The sequence below is a fragment of the Sapajus apella genome, unplaced genomic scaffold, assembly GCF_009761245.1.
Source record: "Sapajus apella isolate SASKATOON/1434 unplaced genomic scaffold, GSC_monkey_1.0 scaffold22, whole genome shotgun sequence".
NCBI lineage: Eukaryota > Metazoa > Chordata > Mammalia > Primates > Cebidae > Sapajus > Sapajus apella.
In genome coordinates, this window is record NW_022436962.1 from 9,994,913 (window position 1) to 10,021,500 (window position 26,588).

The following is a 26,588-nucleotide window of genomic DNA, read 5'->3' on the forward strand; positions in this document are numbered from 1 at the left end:
TACAAGCATTCCTCTTTCTCTGCATCCTTGCCAGCGTTTGTTATTTTTTTGTCTTTTTAATAATTGCCATTTTTAAATTGGAGTGAGATTGTATCTCACCGTGTTTTTTAAAAGTTTACATTTCTCGTGATTAGTGACATTGAGCATTTTTTCTACATGCCTGTTGTCCATTTGTATGTCTTTTGAGAATGCCTATTCAAATCATTTGCCCATTTTTTTAATCAGATAGTTTGTTCTTTTGCTATTGAGTTGTTTAAGTTCCTTGTATATTCTGGTTATTAATCCTTTATCAGATGGATAGTTTGCACATACTTTCTCCCATTCTTTAGGTCATCTCTTCACTCTGTTGATCGTTTCCTTTGCTATGCAAAAGCTTTGTAGCTTGAGATAATCCTATTCATCTATTTTTACTTTTATTGCCTATGCTTTTGAAGTCTTATTCAAAAAATCTTTGCCCAGACAAGTATCCTTGAAGCATTGCCCCAGTGGGTTTTTTCAGTTGTTTCATGGTTCAGGTCTTACATTTAAGTCTTTAATCCACTTTGATTTGTTTATCTATATGGTGAGAGATAGGGCTCTAGTTTCATGCTTCTGCTGCCATTATTTATGAATGAGAAATATAATAACAAGTCTGTAAACATAAAAAGACTTCTCCCAAATTGAGCTTTTTTGGTATTTTTATGGTAGAACCCAGTTTCTTCCTTAGAGTAAGGAAGATGAAGATTCTTCCCCTGAGATCGCCCTAGCCTAATTTGCCAGTCAGTGATGCCAACAAGAGGACAGACACTGGCTGCTATGGCTGGAAAGCTGGAGGAAGCAGATGGGTTTAGGGGTCATGAAGATGAGCATTTGGGTTGCTTAGACCGTCCTGACACCAACTCCCCTTTGGCATCATCCCTGGTTCCCAGAAAGCTTGAGAGCTAGAGGCTAAGCCAGTTCTCTCTCAGCCTGACTTCTTTGTGAGGCCCAGCTGCTTGCCTAATAGTGGCCAAACCCTATGGCTACAGTGGCAAATTCAGAGCAAGAGTAGGGATCCATGCTAGCCTGTCAAACAAGCAGAAGCTATACGGACCCATCCCACTTGAGAGTCCAATCTCTGTCCTAATGTCTAAAGCCCTTTCTAGTTAAGTTCAGGCCCCTCTTGCTGATCTTTCTTCCACACAGCTGAATTATTATACATTCTGCTGCATTATAAAACCCTGCTGGTTTAGACCAGGCACAATGGTTCATACCTGTAATCCCAGCACTTTGGGAGTCCAAAGCAGGAGGATTGCTTGAGGCTGAGTTTGAGACCAGCCTGGGCAACATAGTGAGATTCCATCTCTATGAAAAAATTAAAGATGTGCCGGGTGTGATGTGGGTACCTGTAATTCCAGCTACACAGGGGTCTGAGGCAGGAGTATCACTTGAGACTAGTTGCTCAAGATTAAATTGAGTTATGATCATACCACTGTACTCCAGCCTAGGCTACAGAGGGAAACTCTGTCTCTAAAAACAATACATTAATTAAAAATATAAAATAAAACCCTACTGGTTTTGTGTAATATTTGGTATGCACACCTGGCAACGTTTGCTGAACTCCTAGGGTACAGTGTGGGTAGTGGTAAAGTGTTGGGTCTTCGAGGGAGATTGCCTGGGTTTGAATCCTGGGTTTACCACCTGCCAGCTATGTGACCATAGCAGCTACTTAACCTCACTAAGCTTTCATTTCTTCATTTTTCTTTTCTTTTTCTCTTTTGAGACAGGGCCTCACTCCACCACCCAGGATGGAGTACAGTGGCTTGATCTTGGCTCACTGCAACCTCTGGCCCCTGGGCTCAAGCAATCCTCCCACCCCAGCCTCCCAAGTAGCTAGAACCACAGGCGTGTAACACCATGCCAGGCTATTTTTAGTAGAACCAGGGTCTCGCCATGTTGCCCAGGCTGTTCTCACACTCCTGATCTCAAGCGATCTGCCAGCCTCAGCCTCCCAAAGTGTTGGGATTACAGATGTGAGCCACCACACCTGGCTTCACTTTTTCATTTTTCAAATGAGTATAATAATAATAACACCTCCTCCATAGGATTGTTACCAGCACTGGTCCATCTAAAGGAGTTAGTATGTGGTCCCACACCTCTTTAAATTTCTCTATAAATGGTAGGTGCTAATGTTCATGTTCTAATAGGAAATATTACTCTTCTTGCCTCCAGTCCCCTCCTCAGTCTGTAGAAGGCAAATTGAGGCCCAGAGAAGTTCAGTGTCATGAGCCAGATTTTGAAGCAAAACAACAGAGCAAAGATTGACATCTGGGAGGCCTGCTTCTTTGCTTAGTATCTATCAGTCCCCACTATTTAGTTTTCCTTTTCTTTCTTACCATTATACCAAACAAACCCTCTTTCTGAAGCCTCCATTAGTTCATCCGGCTACCTTCAACTGAAAATAATTGAGCACCTCCTATGTGAGAGCATCATGGCCAACCCTGGACACCCAGGAATTGACATAGGATCTCTGCCCTTATGGAGCTTGAGCTGTAGTGGTGACAAGTGCCAACAAATATTCACATCCACACATTGGAGTCGCAGTCAGGGTTGAGGAGAATATGCCCCCAGCAGGAGCAGCTCATGCAGAGCCACGAGGGAAAGAGGACTTTACAGAACAGAAAGGTGGCCAGCATGGCTGTAGCAGAAGCTAGGGGAGAGGACAGACAGTGGAACTGGAGGCAAAGGCAGGATCTCGACATGCAAGGCTTTATAAAAGAGAGTAATGAGAGGTCTTTGAAAGAGTTTAGATAATGAAATGTACACTTTTAAAGATTACCTAATCACTATGTGAAGGAAGAGAAATGTGGCTCAGAGGATGGCAAGGATGGGAATTGAGGTATTGGTAGATTGAACTGGGTTGGTGGCAGTTGAGATAGAGAAGTGAATGGATTTGAGAGGTAGTTAGAAGCCAGATGTGACAGAATGTATTGATTGATTAGGTGGTGGGGAAGGCAGTGAGAAACTGGTTTGGGATAAAACATGATCAGTTTTATTTAGGGCATGCTGACTTTAAGGCATCTGTGTAGCATTCCATGTAGATGGCTGTATTTTTGTGCTCTGGAACTTGGAGGACAGGCCAGGTGCTTCTTTGTAGACCGGCCACTGATCCGCTGAGACAGTTCTGCACAGTTTGGCCCATTTTCTCTGACCCTGGGCTATACCTATTCAAAGATTCTAATGTTGTGTTTCCCTTTGGCTTTTCAGGACTCCAGCCAGGCAATTCCTCTGGTGGTGGAAAGCTGTATCCGGTTTATCAGCAGACACGGTAAGCAGGATGACAGCCTTGTCCATATTTGTGCAAAGATTGGAAAGAACTTCCAGGAATTCTTTATAAAGTAAGAATAGAGATTGACTTTCCATCCTGACATTCTCAGAAAAGGAATAAATTCTTATTTGTCCTTATAATGTTTGATACCCCAGGATAGCCACACCTAGACATTGAAAGAAAGGCATCACATATTTTGACCCAAAATGCCTCAGCCACTTATCACAGAGCATTTATTTAGCTTGAGAGTAAGTTTTAAATTACAGCCGTTATATAAATACAGCTGCTATTACGTGGTAACAGTAGTTTGACCGTTACTCAGAGCCTTTGCAAGTGTGGGTTATCTCCCACTGCACAGCCTGACCATTTTGTCACTCTCTGTACCAGACTGGTTTGAAAACAACTCCTTTCTCCATGTTGCAGTGATTCCTTATAATCAGTTTTTGTTCTGGTTTGGTCTCGCTGGATACAGCGTGGCCAAGAACTCAGTTAGTAGCTGGTCTTAAAGTTGTATCCAGCTTTTGAGAATCTGCAAAGGCAGGTTTCATCTTGACCTAAGTAAAATCGTATTCTCTTCTACTTGGATGAAGGTGAATCTTATAAACTCCATTCCTCATCAGTTACTGGTCTCATTGGACAGAATTTACAGTGGAAATAATTGCCAGAGAATTGATTTCCCAATGATTAGAGTGTTTAGAAAGGACAGAACTAGTGTTATGAAAATTTCTAGGAACTGGGCATCAGAAATTGTTTTTAGATGCTATCCTTTCTGGATGGGAAAAAGGGCAGTGTGACCTTTCTGGAGCTAAGGAACTATATAAATGTCTAAATTCAGAGGCAGCTATTCTCCCTCCCTCCCCTTGCCTTTTCCTCTCCCTGTAAACTGGGACATTGCTCAGGTTCATTTTTGGAATAATAATTATGATAGCGTGGTTACAATGTATCTCATTCTAATCAGCTGTAATTTTTAATCTTACCCTTATTCATTTAAAGTAACAGCATTGTATATCAGTATTGAACAGTCAACAAATTTATCAAGTCCCTGATCAATGCTGGACACCATGCATTTCCAAGTGAGAAAACAGAAACAGGACTAATATACTTTCCCTGTCTTTAAGTGGTTTTATGATGCAGTTGGGAGAAAATAAGTAAGCAAGTAATAAGTTAAATAAAGAGATAAGCTGTGGTAATTTAGAATAGGAGTATAAGAAATTTCACAAGATAGTAATGATTAATAGTCAAGCAATTTGCAAAGAGAAGTCCAAACTGAGTTCAGGCAAGGACGAAATATCTGTGCCTAAGAGACAATAGGAAGAAGCAAGTCTGAGCCGCTGTTCATTCAGCATACATTTCATTCATTCAGCAAACACATATTGATTGCTTATTATATGCCAACAAAAAGTTTCTGGCTTCATGAATCTTACACTCCACTGAAAGGTGGATAAGCAGATGACCAGTTGACCAGCCAGTAAATACAATATGTCAGGTATTGCTGAATGTCATTAAGAAATGTAAAGCAAGGTGAGGGGATGGAAAAGGGAGAGGGGACACTGTTTGAAGCTGGTACAGGGAAAATGATTCTCCCAAGGTGGTGTTAGGACAGAGTTGTGAGGGAGTAAGCCTTGTGGATACTTGGGGAAGAGTATCTTGGAGAGAGGGGACAAGTGCAGAGACCCTTGCCATATGCAGGAAGCCAGCATAGCTGGAGCAGAGCGAGTGAAGAAGAAAGTGACAGGAGATGAAGCCAGAAGCCAGACACTTAGGGCCTCATGTGCTAGGATTGGATTTGATTCTGAGGGACATGGGAAGCCACTGGAGAATTCTGAACAGGGAGTCATCTTTTTAAAGGATCCCTGGCTGGTCTATGGAGATAAGATGTAAGAAGGAGACAGGAAGCTACTGCAGTAACCCAGGGAGGACATGGTGGTGGCCTAGACCAGGGTGTTAGCTGTGGTATTTGCTGAAAAGTGGATAAGTTCCAGATACTGTGGCTGAATGTACCTGTTTCTGCCCCTTACAGGCACAGTGCATGGGGAGACAAAAATGTAGCATATTATTGTGGTGAGGCTCTGGGGAAACAGGCACACTTCTGTGTTGCTGATGGGAACACAAACTGACACAACTCTTTTGGAAGGGAATTTGGCAGTATCTGCCAAAATTTTAAGTGCACTTAACTTCCAATCTAGCAGATTCTAGGAATTCACCATGAAGTTATATCTCCAACAGTACAAAAATGCATATGCACAAGGTTATTTGTGGCAGCATTTTTTGTAATCGCAAAGTATTAGAAACAACTTAAATGCCCATACATAGAGGTGTGGTTGAAAAAACTATGGTATATTCATTCAGTGGAGCACTATGCAAGAATGGGAAAGATTTCCTTGAACTGATATGGAGAGATTCCCAGGATATGTTAAGTGAAAAAAACAAAATATGAAAGAGTCTCCATCGTGTAGCCTACTACAGATGCTCCTTGACCTCTGCTGGGGTTGCATACAGATAAACCCATATTAAGTTGAAAATGTATGTGAATACACCTAACCTAGGGAACATCATAGCTTAGCCTAGCCTGCCTTGAATGTGCTCAGAACACTTACACTGGCCTACATCATCAGGCAACACAATACACTATAGAGTATGGGTTGTTTACCCTGGTAATCACATGGCTGACTGGGAGCCGTGGCTCTCTGTTGCTGCCCAGCATCACAAGAGAATATTGTACTACATTTTGCTAGCCTAAGAGAAGATCAAAATTGGAAGTATTTCTCCTGAATGCATTATTACTTTTGCATCATCATAAAATCAAACAATCCTAAGTCAGACCATTATAAGTCAGGGACTATCTCTATAGTCTTTTGCATTTTATTACCTTTCATGTAAGAGAGAAGAACATATACAAATATCCATGTATCTTCTCATTTCTGCAAAAAGAAATGCAGGAAGGATTAATCTAGGAACTAATGTTTAACTGGTTACCTATAGGGGACGGATGGAAAAGAGGTGAAAAGAATGGGGCAATGGGAAATGGTAAGGAGTGGCATTTCTCTTGGCATACCTTAGGGTAGTTTTGACTTTTAGAACATTAGTGTTTCTCATACTCAAAAGATAAACAAACAGGCCGGGTGCCATGGCTCACACCTATAATCCTAGCACTTTGGGAGGCTGAGGCGGGCAGATCACTTGAGGCCAGGAGTTCTAGACCAGCCTGGCCAACATGGCGAAACCCTATCTCTACTAAAAATGTAAAAAATTTAGCTAGGTGTGGTGCTGGGCACCTATAATCCCAGCTACTTGGGAGGCTGAGGCACTAGAATCACTCAATCCCAGGAGGTAGAGGTTGTGGTGAGATCATGCCATTGCACTCCAGCGTCGACGACAGGGTGAGACCCTGTCTCAAATAAATAAATAAATAAATAAAGGCAGGGTGAGGGTACAACCCAAAGTGGAATGCAAACAGTAATAAATAAACCTAACTGTATTACAAATGAATAACATAACCACAAGGAAGAGAATGAAGAAGAAAATAACCTAAGAAATTTGTCTTGATATATATCATAAATCTGAAGATAAAAAGATTTCTAAACAAATATTTTACAGTAATTAGTAATTTTTAATTACATAGATATGGATTAGCAATTCTAAAAGTATCTCATATATATTCTAGGATTAAGCAAATAAGTATATTGTGGATTTTTTGTTTGTTTGTTTGTTTTTTGAGACAGCCTCACTCTGTCACCAGGTGCCAGGCTGGAGTGCAGTGGCATGACCTCGGCTCACTGCAACCTCCGCCTGCCAGGTTCAAGCAATTCTCCTGCCTCAGCCTTCCGAGTAGCTGGGACTACAGGCATGCACCATTACACCCAGCTAATTTTTTTGTCTTTTTAGTAGAGATGGGGTTTCACCTTGTTGGCCAGGATGGTCTCGATCTCTTGACCTCGTGATCCGCCCACCTCGGCCTCCCAAAGTGCTGGGATTACAGGCATGAGCCACCAGGCCTGGCCTATTGTGGATTTTTTTTAAATTTAGCACATAGTAGCTGTTCAAAAAACATCTGTCCCACTAAATTGATTTTTCCCAAATAGGGACTTAAGGTACTCATAAACTCCCTAAAAAACCATGGTAAAAATTTTTGTGTATATGCGTTTAATGAGAATAGAGCTTATAACTTGTGTTAGCCTTGAAAGAGTCTGTGGCCCACTGAATGCTGGGGTTTTCACATCCTAACAGCCCTCAAATTCCTTGAGAGGTAGACATTATAGCCCCCATTATATAGATGAGAAAGCTCAGTGGTAGGTGAGGGTGATCCAGGAAGGCTTAAAGGAAGAGAAGGGATTTGAGGAACAATTGAAACTGAATCATGATGGAAAAAAAAACCCCATCATTTTCATGAGGAGGGGAGCAACAGAACGTGAACATGAGATGACTGCTGTAGAAATCATTTCAAGAAGTCTCCAGGACAACTTTTGGCAATGGCTGGATCTAGTGCATAATGGAAGGTTTTGTGCCATTTCCAAAAAACTTCTCCAAGTCTGATGAGTTTTATACTTTCATCTTAGTGTGAACTAAGAAAAAATTTAAAAGATCATGGATGTGTCACTTTGGTTATGCAAGGATTCACCTGCATTATAATAAAAAGCCAACTGGTTTTTCCCTTCACTTTCTGGAAACCAGCCACTTATTAATGTTTCTGCTTCCAGAATCTAGAGATTCTGTCTGTTGAGCAAGAACACATGGTAGTCCCTCCAAAGCATAAGTTCTCAAGAGGAAACAGAGACCAGACCTAAAGAGAGCTCCGTGTGTTCCAGGCCTGCTGCCTGATTTCCAATGAGCTCTTCTCTCATTTCTTCTTGTCCTGGACTCCCAGGCCAAGGCTGCTTTTCCGTGGTGTTCTAACCTACCAAAAAGTATCAAGATGGTGACTCTGTTTCAGGAATTTGTGCAGTGGCTTCACCAACCAGAACATAGTGAGTAGCCTGGTTTCTGAGATGGCATTTGCTTATACCGTGTTGTGACATGTGGCTGTTTCTCTCAGAGCACTTGTTGTTTACATATTATATTTAAACCACATTATCTGGCTCTTACATCCCATTTGTAACTAATATTGTAGTCGTATTACACTGGTACTAATGAGATTTTAACGTTGCCTGCCACTCTGTGAGGAGTATCCTGGAGATTCCCTTACAGGAGCAGACAACTTAAGACCTATTACAAGCCAGGTAGCTACACTTCCTCTGCGTACTTCTTAATGTTGTTTCAATTGGATTCAAAATTTCAGTCCCAGCCTATATGGTTTACTTCCAAAGATCTAGCTGATAGAATTTATCTGCCCCCTCACTTAGAGACCCTCAAACAGTGGGCAAAATGTAGCATTAGCCTGTTTTGTTTTCCTAAAATAAATTTGAGATTTCTCTAGCATGCCAAGGTTTTTGAAAGATTGTGCTATAACAGAGGGATTTTGACAAAATACCTAAGATTGAAACCCAGGGATCCTGAGAAAAACTGAACGGTCCTGATGCAATCAGAGATGCTAGTTCAGTCCAACCCCCGGGGCTGGCACTGATGATGTGCTTCCTGGATTTCTGACCAGTTTTGCAGTTGCGTGATTGGTGCTGTCTGTAAGGGATGTCCATGCTCAGACTGACCAGTGTGGTTCCCAACCTCTGCAGTCACACTCCCCTATGCTCCACAAGCCTGGTGTTGAGGACTGAGTATGGTTGCAGCCCCAAGGCCTGAGTTTGAGTCCTGGCCCTGGTTCTTACTTCCTGTATAACTTAACACTGGCCAACACTCATCAATCCCCTCATCCAGAAAATGAGATTGTTGCTAACCTTTACCTTGTTGTGACATCATTACTTGTGAGGACCAAGTAATTTATTTCTATGACAGCATTGATTAGCAGCAGTCACTATGCCAGCATTTTTTTCAAGATTTTTTTCTACTCTAACAAAACTAAGAAGTTTTTGTTCACAATATCATAGTGTAACATTCACACGTTTGTCTTTAGACTAAAGCTGTGGTCAGGAACCAGTGCCTAGCACAGTGTCTGGCAATACTATCTGTTGACTGATCATTTATAGCAAGCTGTTCAACCCGTGAGCCATGGGCCGCAACACAAATTCATAAACTTTCTTATAATATTATGGGGTGTGTGTGTGTGTGTGTGTGTGTGTGTGTGTTTTAGCTCATCAGCTATCGTTAGTGTTAGAGTATTTTATGTGTGGCCCAAGACAATTTTTCCAATGTGGTCCAGGGAAGCCAAAAGATTGGACGGACGCTCCTGACTTAGAGTTTCATGTCCTCTCTTTTTCATAAGTATTGAAAGCATTGTTCCTTTGAACAATCAAACTGTGTTAGAACAGCTAAAGCAATATTATAATCTCAGACCTTATGAAACTCCTCTGATGAGAACTAATGCCTTGACCCATTTCCCATTCTTTTTTTTTTTTTCTTTGAGATAGGGTCCACTCTTTTACCCAGGCTGGAGGGCAGTGGTGTGATATAGCTCACTGTAGCCTCTGACTTCCAGGTTCAAGTGAGCCTCCTGCTTTTGCCTCCTGAGTAGCTGGGACTACAGGCAAGCTACAAACCGTGTGCCTGACTACTTTAAAACACTTTTTAGAGACGGGGTCTCATTATGTTGCCCAGACTAGTCTCAAACTCCTGGCTTCAAGCAGTCCTCCTGCCTCAGCTTCCTGAGTACATTTTTCTGTTCTTGACCCTAGATGATTTTTAAGAAGTACCAATGGGTCACTTCCTTGCTTTACAGCTGAGAGCAGAGAAGCAAAGACAAGGGAAGGAACCTGCCTCGTAGTTACCCGTGGAGTCAGAGGAATCTCTAACTTGGTGCTTTCTAATGAAAGCTAATGCCTCAAAATTATTCCAGTGACTTTTCCAACATCCTTGTACATGTTTTTCTCCTTTGGCCTGAAGAGGAGAGACAGCGTGCTTACATGCACACTGGCTGGGGGAGATAGGCATTCAACTAAGCTTGGTGCTATGCTTGTGAATTTGCTTTTTCTTCTTGATCACTTTTCTGTGCGTTTCCAGGACTACAGCATGAAGGAATTTTTCGAGTGTCCGGATCCCAGGTGGAAGTGAATGACATCAAAAATGCCTTTGAGAGGGGTAAGGAAACAATCTTGAAGATAAAACAAAATATTTGCCAGCCCCCTGGGGTATTGGCTCCACCCTTTCTTCCCTAAGAGGTCCCCAGAAGTCAAGAAACCAGCTTGCCTGTCTCTTCAGGGGGCACCTGCTCTCTTGTACACATTCACCCCATAGATATGCAGGGAAATACCAGGGTATGTCCCAGTTTCCTTCTTCCTTTGTGGCCCTACCCATCCTGCCTCTCTCATGCCGACGATCTGCCAAAACCAAGAAGTTAACTATGATATCTGGGCGGTTTATGGCTTCATCCAGAACCCTTGGTGGCAGTTAATATCAACGCTAATGTGCTTGTTCATTGTAGCCCATTTATTATCTTGTGGGCTATTAAGGTAATGGGCAAGCTTTGGCAATTTCCGTCACTGTAATGGATATATATAGTTTCAATTTGAGGTTGGTCATATCATTAAATCTAATTACATCTGATACGAAATTTTCCATAGGGAGCTCCATCATGATTGTTCTGTAAGTAGGTGTTCTTGGTTGCAGGCCAGGAGACTTGAGAGCCAGTCTCAGGAGCTGGCCTCCTTGGCCTCATTTTTCTCCCCCCAGGGGCTTAGTCCCAGCCTGGTTTCACGATTCTTATGAGAGATAGTTGCTGTGTCCCATTCACAGCCGATAGGGAATGTCCCTGAGCTAGGCTGGCACAAGAGAGTTTATATTGATGGGCTCGTCTCCTGTCCTTTGGTCCTGGAGCCCCTGAAACGGAGCAGTCTTTGCTTTATCTGTTCTCTGATCTGTCCCACTCATGGCCACCATGCTGGGCAGAGAGCTGATGGACTGGGACCAGGACATAAATGGTTCACCCCTTCCCCACCACCTCTGTTTGTCCTGTGTGTTTTTGCCTCCCTCACTCTTTCCTTTTTGCTGGGCTTGCTTATCCTCAGGAGAGGACCCCCTGGCTGGGGACCAGAATGACCATGACATGGATTCCATAGCTGGTGTCCTGAAGCTTTACTTCCGGGGGCTGGAACACCCTCTCTTCCCCAAGGACATCTTTCATGACCTGATGGCCTGCGTCAGTAAGTACCATCCTGGCTTCAGATTGACTCCTGGGTCAGAGCACGTGGTAGCAAGTGATAAAAAGTTTTTACAGGGTCTGTGTGTTCTTGTAAGGTTTTCAATAAAGTTTTTCTTTTCCCCAGTGAAGTTTCTCCTCTTCCTTCTTCATCCCTTGTGGGAGAGGAGGAGGAGTGACTTTTCAGTAAGAATCTAGGACCCCCAAGTCAGGACTCCTGGCTTTTTTTTTTTTTGCTTCTGATTCACCTCAGTCTTAAATACTTTTGCTTCTCTGGACTTTGTCTTCTTTTAGTAAAATACCTTTATTTTCAATTATATATTTGAAGCTTATACATTAGTGCTTGTACTTTAATGGTACAAGGGAAAAAAGCATAAGCAAGCATTGCAAATATTTCGTGCTTATTGCATTAAACAAGACATGGCTTACCTGCTAAATATGTTAATATGTGTTCTAGGAACAAAAGCTCTCTGCACATTTAAAAATAGTAATAGGATATTTTCCCAAAGACAAAGATATATTCTCTACTTTTATCCTCTTAGGCGTTCTCTGCCTCTTACTCTAAAATCTGGGTCTCAAAAAGCTGTTCCCAGCCATTTGGTTTAGTTTGTGGTACTGGATCACCCTCTCATTTGTTTGCCAGGGAAAACAATTAATGGAAACTTGGATTAATACAGGTCAGCCTGGAAGCAGGCACCGTCTGATGGCTCCAGAGGCTGGAGGGAGTGGTGCCTTTGCATGGAGAAAAGATCTGTCTTCCCAGGTTGACCAGATCGTTATACCCGCTAAGTTTCCAGTTTTACTCAGTATCTGCCCTGAGTACTTGTCCCTCTCTCAGCCATCCTGAGAAATGCCCAGGGTATTAGGGAAGCTGGCTCTCTGGTTTGGTTTGTTGACCTCTGTTTGTGGGAGTCTAGTAGAAGTGAGTTACATGGGTGGTTAAGGATACGATTCCCTTGGGTCATGTCTTTGTGACTTTTCCAGGACTGGGCCTAGGTGAAGTATCTCAAACTGAACTGGGGTTGCCAAGACAGTTCAAGATCCCTTGGCTGCCCAGGTCTTGCCTACAGATACACTCTTCCTCCTAATCCAGTACTTTGCATCTCTTTTCACATAAAGGCACTCATAGAAAATGGCAATGTTTATGTGGCACACTGTGGAAGTGAGGGGCTGCCTATGATGGAGGACCTGTAATTGACATGTAGTTAACCTCTCCACAGCACAAGAAAACCTTTCAGGTCTCCTTCCCAAAATCACTACACACCCAGGAGCCTGCCACCTCTTGCATCCGGCCACTTTTTACTCATTCGTAATGCAGATAAGGGAGGTGGAAATAAGCCAGACTTGTCCAGAGGATGAGGTGACATGTGGAGTGAACAGGACAGGACTTGCACAGCCTCTCCACCCCCCTGAGATGTAGGCCCTCTGAGGCTGGGTATTGAGCAGTTGTAGCAGGTTGGTGGCAGCTCCCTATCTGTGGTTGTTTGAATAAGAGGGTGGTAGATGCTGTGAGGAACATTTCTAACCCCATTCCCTGTGCCCAAATCCAAACTTGGTATTAATAACAAGATTACAACAACCCTTGTTCAGTTTAATATTAATAATGTGTAATAACAAGTTTGGATTTGGATTTGGCACAGTCCCTTGTGCCCAAGAAGTGTACACCTTACATCCTATATTGTAAATATCTGGAGCCCAGCAAGTACCTTCTAGCAGCCCTACCCCAAGAAGCAACAGGGATGACACTCCTGTCACTGCACCAGTGCTATGTGTGGGCTTGATCTGATGCTGTCTGTGTTGCTCCTGCTGGTAGTAGAGCCTTCTGATCATTAATCCTTGGGATCCTAGTCACAGTGGAGGATAACACATGGCTTTCTTCTTTTCAGCAATGGACAACCTGCAGGAGAGAGCTCTGCACATCCGGAAAGTCCTCCTGGTCCTGCCCAAAACCACTCTGATTATCATGAGATACCTCTTTGCCTTCCTCAGTCAGTGAGTAGCCTTCCCAGTGAACAGCTGGGAAGTGGTATGGCTTGGGCTACTGGAAGTTCCTCTGTGGACCTATGCCTATTCATCCATCCCAACAAAATATTTATTGAGCACCTACTGTGTGCTAGCCACAGTGCTAGACTTATTTAATACATTGTTAAATTAAAGGTGAAAGCCTTGATATCATGTAATTCCTGTTCCAGGGAAGGAAACAGACAATAACAGATATATCAGGGGGAATAAATGGTTAGAAATAAAATAAAAAAGAGTAAAGAAAGGGGAGAGAGTACAGGGGTCTGAATGAAAGGAAGGAGAACCACAGTACTTGAGGTGGACAGCATAGCCTGTCTGAGAAGGGAAAAGGAGGGAGCCATGGGGCCATTCAAAACCCCAGAGTCATGGTAATAGCGAGTTTGGATTTGGATTTGGATTTGAGAAGCAATTGGAATTTTTTTTTTTTTTTTTTTTTTTTTTTTTTTTTTTTTTAAGACAGAGTCTTGCTCTGTCGCCAGGCTGGAGTGCAGTGGCGCAATCTGGGCTCACTGTAACCACTGCCTCCCGAGTTCAAGTGATTCTCCTGCCTCAGACTCCCAAGTAATTGGGACCATAGGCGCATGTCACCACACCTGGCTAATTTTTGTATTTTTAGTAGAGACGGGATTTTACCATGTTAGCCAGTATGGTCTTGATCTCTTGACCTCATGATCCTCCCGCCTCAGCCTCCCAATGTGCTGGGATTACAGGTGTGAGCCACTACGCCTGGCATGTTATTATCTGATTTGCATATGTGTGTGTATTTTTTTTTTAAAGCCAACTGCTTTTTGGATTAGTTACTGAGGAGGGTCGTGAAGAGCAACAGGGAGCCCCTATCCTGAGATTACTGTGTGGTCTGGCCAGAGGTGTTAGTGGCTTAGTCTGGAGGGTGGTAAGGAAAGGTCAGGTCTGTGATACATTTTGAATGTAGCATTAACAGGATTTGCTCATGGATTATACATAGAATATGAAGAGAGAAATCCTAAATTGTTGGCATGAGCAACAGGGAAATAGGGAGGTCATTTACGGAGTTGGAGAAGACAAGGTGTGGGGAAAGGAATCAAGACAGTGTGTCAATGTGGTCATGGTCATTTGAGGCACTTGTGGGATGTCCAAGTGGAGATTTTGAACAATTGGACCTAGAATCCAACCCTCGGAGAGAAACCGAGTGGAGATGCGGTACGGGAGCTGCCTGTGTACTGGTGGTATTTAGCTAATCACCTAGGGAATGGGGGTTGCTGCAGCAAAGGTCTGAGGAGCAGAGGGGCCACGGGCATGGATGGGGCATTTTTTCTTGTCCAAGCAGCTTGTCCTTGTGTGGAGCAAGCTTTGGGGTCCCCACATGGCAGGAAAGGCACCAAGCAAGGACGTGTGATTCTTTCCCTCTGAGGCACCTCTGTCTTTTCACTCTGCTATTGCTGCAGTTTCACCCTCAACAACCTAGACCAAAGGTTACAAATGGGCACCCTGAGAGCCAGATAAAGCCATAGAAGCCTTCCCTTCAGGCATCTGTTGTGTCTCAAAAACAATGAAATTATACTTACATTTGGGGAGATGTCACTTTTTAAAAATCTAGATTTTAGCTTCTTTTGAAAAATTGTTAGGTCTGGCAATACTGACTCTGCAGTCCCAGGTGGTAGCAATTCTCCATAGAGTAAGGGCTGCCCCCTAGATGGGGTAAGCACTCCCCAGTTCACCATAATCCCCAGCCCTCCCCATTACCCCCTAATCTCAAGGCTGAATTCAGTTGCCATTTTTCATCACCCTTGCTTTGTGGTTTTCATATAGTACAAAAATGTTTCTCTGGATCCATGAATCTATTAAGGTGCGGGAAACAAAAGATAAATCAAGTGGCCAAGGTGTTTTCACACCTATTTCTTTGTGAAAATGAAGAGCCTTCCTACAAAATTAGTCTCTGCTTAAAAGGAATACAGCGTTAGAGGCCGTTTCCTAAGTGTCACCTTGCTTCCAAGTTTGTGGTCAGCCTGACCTTACAGGTATCTGGGTTAGTAGTCACAGCTTGAGACCTTTTCTGGGGTACCCACACTATAATGTAGCCCCCTTGCTGGCCCTGCAGAGCTACAGAGCGTCCTTGTTCCCAGCTTGTCTGTTCCACGTGTGTCTGCTCCATTCATTGGCCAGGCCCTGGCAAAGCACCACCACTGCCTTTGGGTTGAATACTCCAGTGACTCACACAGCATGTTGGCATGCAGCCTGGAAACTGCTAATTACTCTCAAGTTAGTCCCTTCAGGGCTACCAATCATTGTCTCCCCTCAGATACAAATACCTGTCCTCAACATGAGCCTAGTCTCTGCCTCCAGAGCTAGGAGCATGACAGTGGTGAGCAAATGGGGATGAGCGGAAAACAGGGAGGGCTGGGGGACTGTGTGTGAAAGTACAATGGAGAGAAACAATAGAATACGCATCATGCAAGTTGGTGCTTGCAGAGATGGTGCAGAAATGGCAGCCACTATTGAAGAAAGCATAGGATTTGCACCAATTCAAATTATTCATTTTGTTTTATGTTTATTGGGTTTTTTTTCTGATTGAAACAAGATAGATTTGCTCATCAAAGTGTTAACATTAAAAAAAATGTAGCATTAATAATGAAAGTGTTTCCTAAAATAATAAATAGAATGCAGGACGCATATGATAAAGCAGACCACTTCCACAGGAAGACAGCAGCTGACAGGCGCACGCTTCCGGACAGGGGTAGCAATGGTTGGCAGGTAGCTCCTGATGTAGACTCGGCCTGAGCCCAGACTGGCAGGATACTTTTTCTGCATTGCTCGTGGGTCCTGGATGTGTGTGGACTTTATTCCTGGCTATAGTTTGTTCTTGGATTGGACATGTTCTTAATCTCAAGGAACCCAAAAAGCTAATATCTCAGTTCTGTGGGTCAGGAATCTAAGTACGGCTTAGCAGGGGCCCTCTGGAGAGGTAATTGCACATCATAAAAAAGTTCAAAATCCAGAAAAGTACATGCTAAAAAGCAAGTTTTCCACACCAATCCGGGTGCCCCCCGAAAGCCTCCGTTCTAACCACAATGCTGAACATTTTTATGAAGCACAAAAGATGATGAGTTCAAATAAGGAGAATTCACTAATAATATGAAATGAAACTATAGACATACAGTAGGACTCTTTGAGAAAATGACATGAGTGAATATAAGGCGACACCAAAAATTTTAAAGCAGGGAGTTGTTACTAATGTTATCCATTTTAAATGTTTGGTTTTTTTGTTTTGTTTTATTTTTTGTTTTTTTTTTTTTTGAAATAGAGTTTTGCTTGTCGCCCAGGCTGGAGTATAATGGCATGATCTCGACTCACTGCAACCTCCGCCTCCCAGGTTCAAGCAATTCTCCTGCCTTGGCCTCCCAAGTACCTGGGATTACAGGCACCCCCCACCATGCCCGGCTAATTTTTTGTTATTTTTTAGTAGAGACAGGGTTTCACCATATTGGGCAAGCTGGTCTTTAACTACTGACCTCAGGTGATCTGCCTGCCTCAGCCTCCCAAAGTGCTGGGATTACAGGTGTGAGCCATTGTGCCCGGTCTAGATATTTCTTCAAAAACCAAAATCCAGTTTTTAATACTTTTACACCAGACATAGCCTTCAGGGACTTCAAAGATTATTAACACCATGATATTTTACACAAAACGGTGTGCATTTGTATGCACACATATATGAATTTTTCTGGGGAGAGAATCCCAAGTTTTTTTCAAGTTCTTGAAGGAGCTTGTGTCCCCCAAATAGTTGAGAACCACTGCTTTAGGCCAGCCCAGGAGAATCACTTGAACCCAAGAGGTGGAAGCTGCAGTGAGCCGAGATCGTGCCACTGCACTCCAGCCTGGGTGACAGAGCAAGACTCTGTCTAAAGAAAAAAAAAAAAACAAAAAACCACTGCTTCAGCCCCTAAACTTAGATGTTCTCACTATACATTGGAAAAGAAAAATGGATTTTAGTCTATATTTTGATGGGAATTAGAAAAGACCTAGATTCATGAGACCACAGTCCACAAAGATCAGACCTCTTCAAGCTCCTGATCGTTGTAGCCACCTATGAATTGAGCAGTCCTTACCTTAGCAGGCTTCCCACCATTTCTCATCTTTCACAGAGCTTTGACTCAGGACCCTCAGGGCTAGAGTTGGTTTCTCTTTGACCATCAGGCTTCCCAGGCACTACTGGTTTTCCTTTATGTTACCAAAACATTGTCAGATCACTCTAAAGAATCAAGGCCTTCCTCCTCTTTGTCCCTCCATGACACCAGGAAATGGCCAGCCTTGGATTAGCTACAGCTCAGGCCTTGTGGCACCTCATGCCTCAGTTTTTCCCCTCTCAGGTTACCAAGGTAATTACGGACCCTGGCTCTCCCAGTTTTAATTTGACTAGGAAGTAGACTTAGAAACGTCCCCTAGTCTTTTCTAAATCTCTGCTTTCTTTGAACTCAGGATCCAGGGAATGATTATGCACTTAAACCTTTAAGAACCCCTGTGAAGCAGTCCAATGAGATCTTTAACCTCCCCCATTGCTGGCCTCTCCTGCATTTGATTCTAGGCCCTAGAGAACAGTGATTCTCAACCTTTCTTCCCATCACATCCATAGTACCACTCCTCAAGTCCTGCAGTGATTCGCAAAGGGGCAGGGGATGCACATCAGAATCTCCAGGAGGGGAGAGAGCTATTGAATCAGAGGGAAATGGACTTTGTAATGTGAGACTGGCTGAGCGGTACACTGTAGAAATCAGTTCTGAAGAACAGTTACTCAGATGGAGACAGCTGAGTCTCAGACTTCTAGTTTCCCAACAGAGGACCTTTGGTTCCTTCTGAGAATCAAATCCTGCCGATGCCCATAAGGGAGACTCCTCAGCAGAGCTCACAGCTCTGCAGGCTGTGTAGGGGAGGTATCCAGAGCTGGCCCAGCCCTTGTGCCTGGATGAGCAAGGCCCAGTGGGACTCATCAGGTGCAGTGGCTCATTAAAGGCCTTGGGTCCTTGGCCAAGGTTGGAGGTGTGGCTGGAACAGCTGCTGGCTGAGAAGGGGAGAGTTCCCAGAATAAATAAATACCCGAGAATGAAGTCAGCCTGCATCCAGAGGAAGCCCGAGCAGAAGCCAAATGGCATGCTGACCTTTTCCTAAATAAATCCTGAGCGTAATAATATAGGAGGAGATTATGAACACAAGAAACAATTGCATTTACTATTCTAGGAAGAAATTCACTGGCTTGATGGAATACAAAAGCTAATCAGTTGGCTATTTTCCAATAAGTCTAGAGGCTAGAAAGGAATATCCCTAATCATTTGATTATTTTGTTAGGCAAGAAGGTACAAAATGCACAGTGCCTGTGCCTCTGACCATATCATTACCAGGGCAGCCTAAGGGTCCTCATCTGCCCTGGCAGCTTAGTGTGTTTGTATGTAGGAGCCATATTCAGCTCTGCAGAGGGACATGTTCTCAAGGTCATGTGGCCTTTGGTAGGTAAGATCTGGGGGTAGAGGTGAGGATGGGGTGGTAAGTAGAATTTGAAATGGGAGCTGGAAAGAGAGAAGGGGTCAGAGCTGCAAGCAAGTACCTCTAGTTTGCTTTTCCTGAGCTCCTGAATGACCATGCTCATGGTCACTCTTCTTCCCAACTTACTTCTGGAAAGCCTCTGACACCCAGAAAGGCAGGTGACAATTTGTGGACCTTCTGATCTTGCTCTTGGCAGTGCCTCCTGTGATTGTGTTTTCTGGGCATTCATGCAAGGGCTTTCCAGCTTGCCCCTTTCCCTTCTCCTCCAGTTTATCACAGTTCAGTGAAGAGAACATGATGGACCCCTACAACCTCGCCATCTGCTTCGGGCCCTCGCTGATGTCAGTGCCAGAGGGTCACGACCAGGTGTCCTGCCAAGCCCACGTGAATGAACTGATCAAAACCATCATCATCCAGCATGAGAACATCTTCCCAAGCCCCAGAGAGCTGGAGGGCCCTGTCTACAGCAGAGGAGGAAGCATGGAAGATTACTGGTAGGGGGGCTTGGGACTGGAGGAGAGGAGGGATTCACTAGCACACACTGGCATGGGGGCCAGATGGCCACACAAAAACCAAAGGGAAACACCCAGATCCTCCCAACCCCTCACTCCCAGGCTGCCAGGGTCTGGGGATGGTATAGGCAGCCCCCACCTCAGCCCAACCCACAGACTAAATGCCACTTCTTGCCACCTCCCTTTTTGATGAGTTCTGAGTGGCAAGGGACTATCCTGAAAGATATTTGACAACATTAATTGTGATAGAAAGAATCTCTAGGAAAGGATTTTTTATAAAGTTGCATCTAGAAGTGATCTTTATTAACAACAGTATCTCTTGGGCTTCTACTCTGTGCTCTGTATTGTGAGAAAAACCATCCTGGGTCCCAGGGAATTTCCTTCTTATTGGGAAGAGTTTAGATATGAGGTATAATTTCCTGACTGTGAGTTTGTAAGCTGGCACTTCAGAATGATTTTAGAAATTTGTAAAGAGAAAGAAGGGTAAGCCTTGTTTTTGGCAGGTTAGGGACGGTCCTCCCCTGAAGCAGCATTCAGTTCTGTGGGGCTGGTTTTCCATGACCTAGCTTTGGAAGAGAGATCCAAAAGGAATCCTTGGGATATATCTTTTTTAGACCCCTCTATTAGACAAAGAACAAATCACTATTTCCATTTTATGGATGAAGCTGCTGTAACGCAGAGAGGCCAGTGACAGTATTTTAGGCCACTCTAGTGATGGGGATTTAACCTCAATCTCTTGTCTGTTAGTGCAGGGCACCATCCGTTACCCCATGCCACCCGCCATGGTACCATTTACAGTGTCATTGTTTCACTAAACACAAAGACAACTGCCTCTCTCTTTTAATCACTAACTTCCCTTACCTCCCAATCCTCCTCCCCCTCCCTTCTTCCCCTAAATAGTGTTTCAGCCTGAGCTGAAAGCACAAGCCAGCCCAAATCAGATTCTGTCTGAATTCAACATCTGGAACCAATTCGGCCAGCCTCATTGCTATCGACTGAAGTAGGGGAGGACAGGGGAGGTTGTTTACTTAATTAGAGGCCAATTGGTCCACGCTTCTCCCTGACCCCCACAGAAGAGCCTCTTGCCCAAGGAGTGAAGAAAGTGGCATTTGTGTTCTGTGAACATAGTAATATCAGTGACATCCCTGGGTTCACTCCTCTCTGCTGTACTGCAGATTTCAGCGTCTGAGTCCAGGCTGGAGGAACCTATGCTGGCCAGCTGGGAGAGAAAGCTTTTTGTCACCGACAGATGGTTGGTGGTAACTGGGGAGGCTGTTGGTCACTTTAGGTCTCAGCCTACTGGATGATGAGCTCCAGGGAGCTGTCCTTGTGCACGTGACTTAGAGCGCTGGTTTCCCCCCTTGCATGAGTGATGAAAAGCTGTAGAATAGCATTCCCTTCCTTCTAAAGTCAGGCAGAACCTCTGCCCTCACTTCTCAAATATCAAACCACTGCCGGCTCTGGCCTGGTGTCCAGGGCACAGAGACTCCTACAGCCCCGGACCCTGAGTTCCAGCCCGGTGGAGCACAGTCCTGGAGGGGTGTGGGTCACAGTCACAGACAGATGGGTGCCTTCCTCCAGTTTTCTCCAAGGTATTCTCCCAACCTACCCACCTCTGTTTCTTGTGCACTCGACATTTATTAGCAGCCTCTGGAAAAACCACAAGGTTAGTCAGGGAACATTCCTATCCACAGACTGGGTGGGAGGCCAGAGCTCCCAAGGAACAAGAGTCGGCGCCCTTGGGTTGAGAGGGACCTTCCAACCACTGGATTCATACCCACCTGGAAGGCTCGTGGCCTTTCCTCTCCCTTCTTTGAGAAGTGAGAGAAGTGCCAGCCCCAGAGCTAAGGCATTGAAGGAGGTGAGCAAGGGTGGTAGAAGAGGACTTAGAGCCCAAGAAGCCTAGAGAATGGCCAGGAGACCCAAACAGCCATGGAAAGGAGAGCCCCAGGCCACATGGCATCCCACAGCTGTGGAGAGGAGAAACAAATCCATTTCACCACACTTTCCAGCTCTGAAACTGAAACTCAGTTTTCTAGAACTACCTGCAGGGTGGCATGGTGGGCTGCTTCCCAGACCTCAGGTATTGGTGGACCTGGGTGGGTGTACAAGGGCAAAGGCTGGGGATGGGGTGTGTTTCAAGAGAAGCATAAGATTTGAGGGCTAGAAGAAACCTCAGAAAGCATCTTCTTGCCTTTCTCATAAAGCAGTATTTTTCAAAGTGAGGTCCCTGGACCAATAGCCTAGAAAACAGTGAGAAATTGTGCCTGCATTTTTTGACAAAGAGGAAGCTCCATTTATATTCTTCTAGAATGTTCTCTGGAGCCTGAGAAACCTCCTTGGAACGGACTTGCTCTACATAGGGCGAGTTCTGAACCTGGTCACCCAGTGTTAGAGGAACTTCCTGGGAGTATAGGATCCATCCCATGGGGAAGAGAGGCTGGAGGGTTCCAAGGTGGAAACTGTGTGGCCTGACTGCGGGGTTGAGTGGGTGATGGTGCTTTCACACAACTGCCTGGAAAGCCTCACCTGTTACTTCCCACTGCCAGAGAAAAAACTTTAGAAATGAACAGTTTCTCTACTTTTTAGGAAATAAGAACTTCCTGGTACCCATCCTCATAAATTCTGAAGTCCATGAGACGGGAGATCAGGAATAGAAATGACTTTTCTAGTAGCCTCCCTATCCTTTCTTGATTCCCTACACTGGATGATTTTTTTTTAGATAGGATCTGGCTCTGTCACTCAGGCCAGAGTGCAGTGGCACGATCATGGCTCACCGCAGCCTCAACTTCCCAGGCTTAAGCGATCTGCCCACCTCAGCCTCCAGAGTAGCTAGAACCACATACACACTGGCTTTTTTTTTCCCCCCTTTTTTTGTAGAGACAGGGTCTCACTAAGATGCCCAGGCAGGTCCCAAACTCCTAGGCTCAAATGATCCTCCCAAAGTGTTGGGATTACAGGCATGAGCCACTGTGCCTGACCTTTTCCATTTCATGAATTATTTCAAGAACTTGACCTAGCTTCTGTCCCCTGCCCTGTAGCCCACAGCAGATTCTTCTTCCCCTGCTTTACTTTCCCACCCACTCCTGTGACTCACCTTCCACTTTTTCACCAGTACACAGTCTAAACTGCAAAGCAACCTAGAGGCATCAAGCAAAATGAGAAAGAAGGAAAGGAAGTACTATTTATTAAGCACGCATTCTGTGCCAAACTTGTTACTAAATTACTTTATTAAATCCTCACACAACTGAGGATATAAATCATTATCTTCAGTTTATAGATGAGGCAGCTAAGGCTTAAGGTTAAATAACTTGCCCAGGATCACACGGCTACCAAGCATTGGAGGTGGTTTTTGGATCCAGTCTTATCTGATGCCGAAGCCCAGTGTTTCCTTTCCACCATGCTTCCCCCTTGAAAACCAGGTATAGCCAGGTGCGGTGGCTCACACCTGTAATCCCAGCACTTTGGGAGGCCAAGGTGGGTGGATCACAAGGTCAGGGGTTCGAGACCAGCCTGACCAGCATGGTGAAACTCTGTCTCTGCTCAAGATAGAAAAATTAGCCAGGTGTGGTGGTGTGCACTTGTAATCCCAGCTACTCGGGAGGCTGAGGCAGGAGAATCGCTTGAACCTGGGAGGCGAAGGTTACAGTGAGCTGAGATCACGCCACTGCACTCCAGCCTGGCAATAGAGTGAGACTCCATGTCGAAAAAAAAAAAACAAACAAAAACAGGATTGAATTCATGTAGAGAATCAGCCCTTGAGGAGTTGAGTTGTTCTCTATTTGCTGAAGAATTTACTTTATACCTTCAAAAGGGCTTCCCTTTGTCTCCGGGTACTCTAAGATCCAAGTAGTCTCAAGTGATTTCGGTAGTAGGAGATAGACTGGAGAAACTCAGAGCTTTGTGTTTCATTATAAGCATTTGTCCATTGTGTGCAGTTAGGATATAGAGAACATAAGATGGAGTCAGTGCCCTCGCTCCAGGGAGGCTGTATGAAGGGGACGATGAGAATTTTATAAGCAAATATTCATGTTCCAGTCACCCTTGCTTCTGTTGCAGTGATAGCCCTCACGGAGAGACTACCTCGGTTGATGACTCAACCCAGGATGTGACTGCAGAGCACCACACGAGCGATGACGGTATGAGGCCCTGCTTCCTGGTCAGTGGGGACGCCAGGGGGAAGGCAGAAGGAAAGTGATGATATATCCTGTGCATCTGATGAAACTGTCTGTCCAGTAGTCCCCTGAGGACAGGCAGGAAGCTCCCCTGTCTCAATTTCATTCCCTTCCTTCCTTGGAGAGGTAGCCCACCTTCTCAAATAGAATGGTCTCTGTATTAAACCAGAGGTGAAGAACTAGGCCTTCCATAGCCCTTTAACCTTCTTGCCCCACCTCTCAGCTCCTTGTCTGGCCTGAGTGATGCTGGTCCCTTATCATAGTCTAGACTCCTGCCAGGCAACTGGAGAAGAAAGTGAAGGAAAGTTCATTTGAAAAACAGCAATTGGGTGTCGTGGCTCACACCTGTAATCCCAACACTGGGAGGCCCAGGTGGGAGGATGACTGAGTTCAAGAGTTCAAGACCAGCCTGGGCAACATGGCCAGACACTGTCTCAAAAAAAAAAAAAGAAAAAACCCAGCCTGGCATAGTGGTGTGCATGCCTGTAGTACCAGCTACTCGGGAGGCTGAAGTAGGAATATCCCTTAAGCCTAGGAGTTCAAGGCTGCAATGAGCTATGATTGTGCTACAGCACTCCAACCTAGGTAGAGAGTGAGATTCTGTCTCAAAAACAAAACAAAACAAACAACAACAAAAAAACCAGTCTTGGTTGGGAAATAGCAGAGCTGGGTGCCCAGAACCCAACAGAAGCAAGCCTGAGGGAGAGGGAAGGAGGATGCAGAAACCACATGCTTTCACGCCTGCCGACTGGAAAAACTGACCCTTTCCAAAGTACAGACATGCGAGTGCTGAGCAGGCTGCTGGGCGTGCATCAAGGGGAGGAATGCTCAGCTGTCATCCTCAGGCCCCTCAGCAGTGCCCGTGCTTTATGAGGGCCTGTTCAGCCAGCACATTTCCCCCCTTCCAACAGCTCCACACCTCCTTTTCTGGATCAACTGGGCTCTGGAAGTCTCAGCAGCTGACAAGGGGCCTCAGAATTTTCTGGGCACAAGAATGAAATGCCACGGTCTGCGGAGCTTTCCCTGTTCCCTGCCTTGCTGAGAATTCTGCAATTCTAGCCAGCTTTTAAAGGAGAAAAAAAAATTAGGACTGCTTATTTAGATCCTGATGTCATAAGGATCCATATAATCATTTGCTACATTTGAGGAGGGGAGTAGGTGAACTAGGGAAATGAGTAGTGGGTTAGAGCCTATCTTGCGGCCAGCTCTGTTAGAGGTTTTCTATATATTATCTCTTAATCCCCAGTGAAAGAGATATGGCCGCTATTTTACACTTGAGAAAATGGAGGTCAGAGAGGTCGAGTAACGTACCCGAGGCTGTAGAGAATTGAGCTGGGTATATTTAGACAGGCCTTCTGTGACCAGCCTCCTCTCATGAAATCTCCAACCCCTCCTGTTCGGGAGCAGACCCACCAGCTAGGGCCGTCTAGGTATGGTTTTATTTTTAAGCAGCCTTTCTCTCTGCTGCCCAGAATAGCTGACTTTCATCTCAGGATCCAGCTTTCTGGGAGCCTTCTTTTTGCTCTTTGATCTCTACCTGCAGCCTAGCACAGATGAAGATAATGACAACAATAACTCGTGCACACATGTCACTCACTATGGGCCGGACACTGTTGTAAGCACTTTTACAAATTGTAATTCATTGACTCTTCATAACAACTTCATGAGAATGACACTAGTATTATTTCCATGTTACAGATGAGGAAACAGAAGCCCACACAAAAATAAAGATACATTGCATCTGTAAACCCTTCTTACTTTTTCAGATGACTTTCATGTGCATTTTTTCATAGGTTGGTCACAAAATATATTTTCATATTTTGCTCCTTGGAAAGTTGATTGCACAAGTTATTTTCTCTTTATAGAGATGAAATGCTCATATTCTACGTACTAGGGGGAATGGATAACAATTTAGAATACAGTATGATATGTTCTCTATGATTATTAGAATCAGAAAAGAATGCTTAAAAATATAGTATGGCAAGTTTGATAATAGACATCAAAGCATGAAGAGCTTTGGAAACACCAAAGAAGTTACTGTAGAAAACGGGATGCTTGAGCTGTGTCTTGATGTGTTTCACCAGGCAGTTAAGAGAGAAGGGGATTCCAGGTGGAGGGAACAGTGTGAGCAAAGACAGGTGAAAGGTGATACCAGTGCTTTCAAGATAATGGCACAGTCTACATGTGAATTACGTGCTTTGTAGATTATCCATGACTTCGTTTTCCCACTAAGTTATCTTCCCACCACTATAGGTTCAGCTAATTCAGCTTTTCCACCCAGTTTCCTGAGTCTGCAGGGCCCAAGAACATGTGTTTACTTCTTTTCCACCCTTCTCAGAATGTGAGCCCATCGAGGCCATTGCCAAATTTGACTACGTGGGCCGGACAGCCCGAGAGCTGTCCTTTAAGAAGGGAGCATCCCTGCTGCTTTACCAGCGGGCTTCTGACGACTGGTGGGAAGGCCGGCACAATGGCATCGACGGACTCATCCCCCATCAGTACATCGTGGTCCAAGACACGTACGTTGGGCCCCTGGCACCCCTGGGGGTAGTCCCCAACTACTCTGTGGGAATGAGACTTCATTTCTGGAGCCATAGGACTGTGAGAGAGACCAGCCCCTGGGGGGGTGCCAGTGCAGTCCTGAGGCTCACACAGTTCCTTGAAGAAGCCTCCCTCTCCACTCCCTGCACTCAGTGGAGAATTTTTTAAAATCTCTCCACTACCTGTGCCCTCTGCAAATCACTCCCTGATCCAGTCATTTTAGAAACCTGCCAGTCAGCCAGCACTCATCCACATTTATACCTGATGAGTGATAACAAGGGGTTTTTATTTGACCACCTATATTTCTTTTCTTGAAACATCAGGCTGGGAAAACATTTTTGCTTCTCCCCTTTTTTTTT

General features: G+C 44.6%; 1 protein-coding gene across 7 annotated transcripts in view; it reads left to right on the forward strand.

The window, feature by feature from the left end:
* Positions 1–26,588, forward strand: part of SRGAP2 (SLIT-ROBO Rho GTPase activating protein 2) — a 266,495-nt gene that overhangs the window by 232,300 nt on the left and 7,607 nt on the right. For all 7 annotated transcript variants that reach the window (XM_032289007.1, XM_032289009.1, XM_032289008.1 and 4 more), the window contains exons 14-20: positions 3,226–3,286; positions 10,334–10,411; positions 11,338–11,472; positions 13,355–13,460; positions 19,271–19,495; positions 23,573–23,652; positions 26,027–26,207. In XM_032289007.1, coding sequence (XP_032144898.1) covers positions 3,226–3,286; positions 10,334–10,411; positions 11,338–11,472; positions 13,355–13,460; positions 19,271–19,495; positions 23,573–23,652; positions 26,027–26,207 — 866 coding nt within the window. The remainder of the gene's footprint in view (positions 1–3,225; positions 3,287–10,333; positions 10,412–11,337; positions 11,473–13,354; positions 13,461–19,270; positions 19,496–23,572; positions 23,653–26,026; positions 26,208–26,588) is intronic.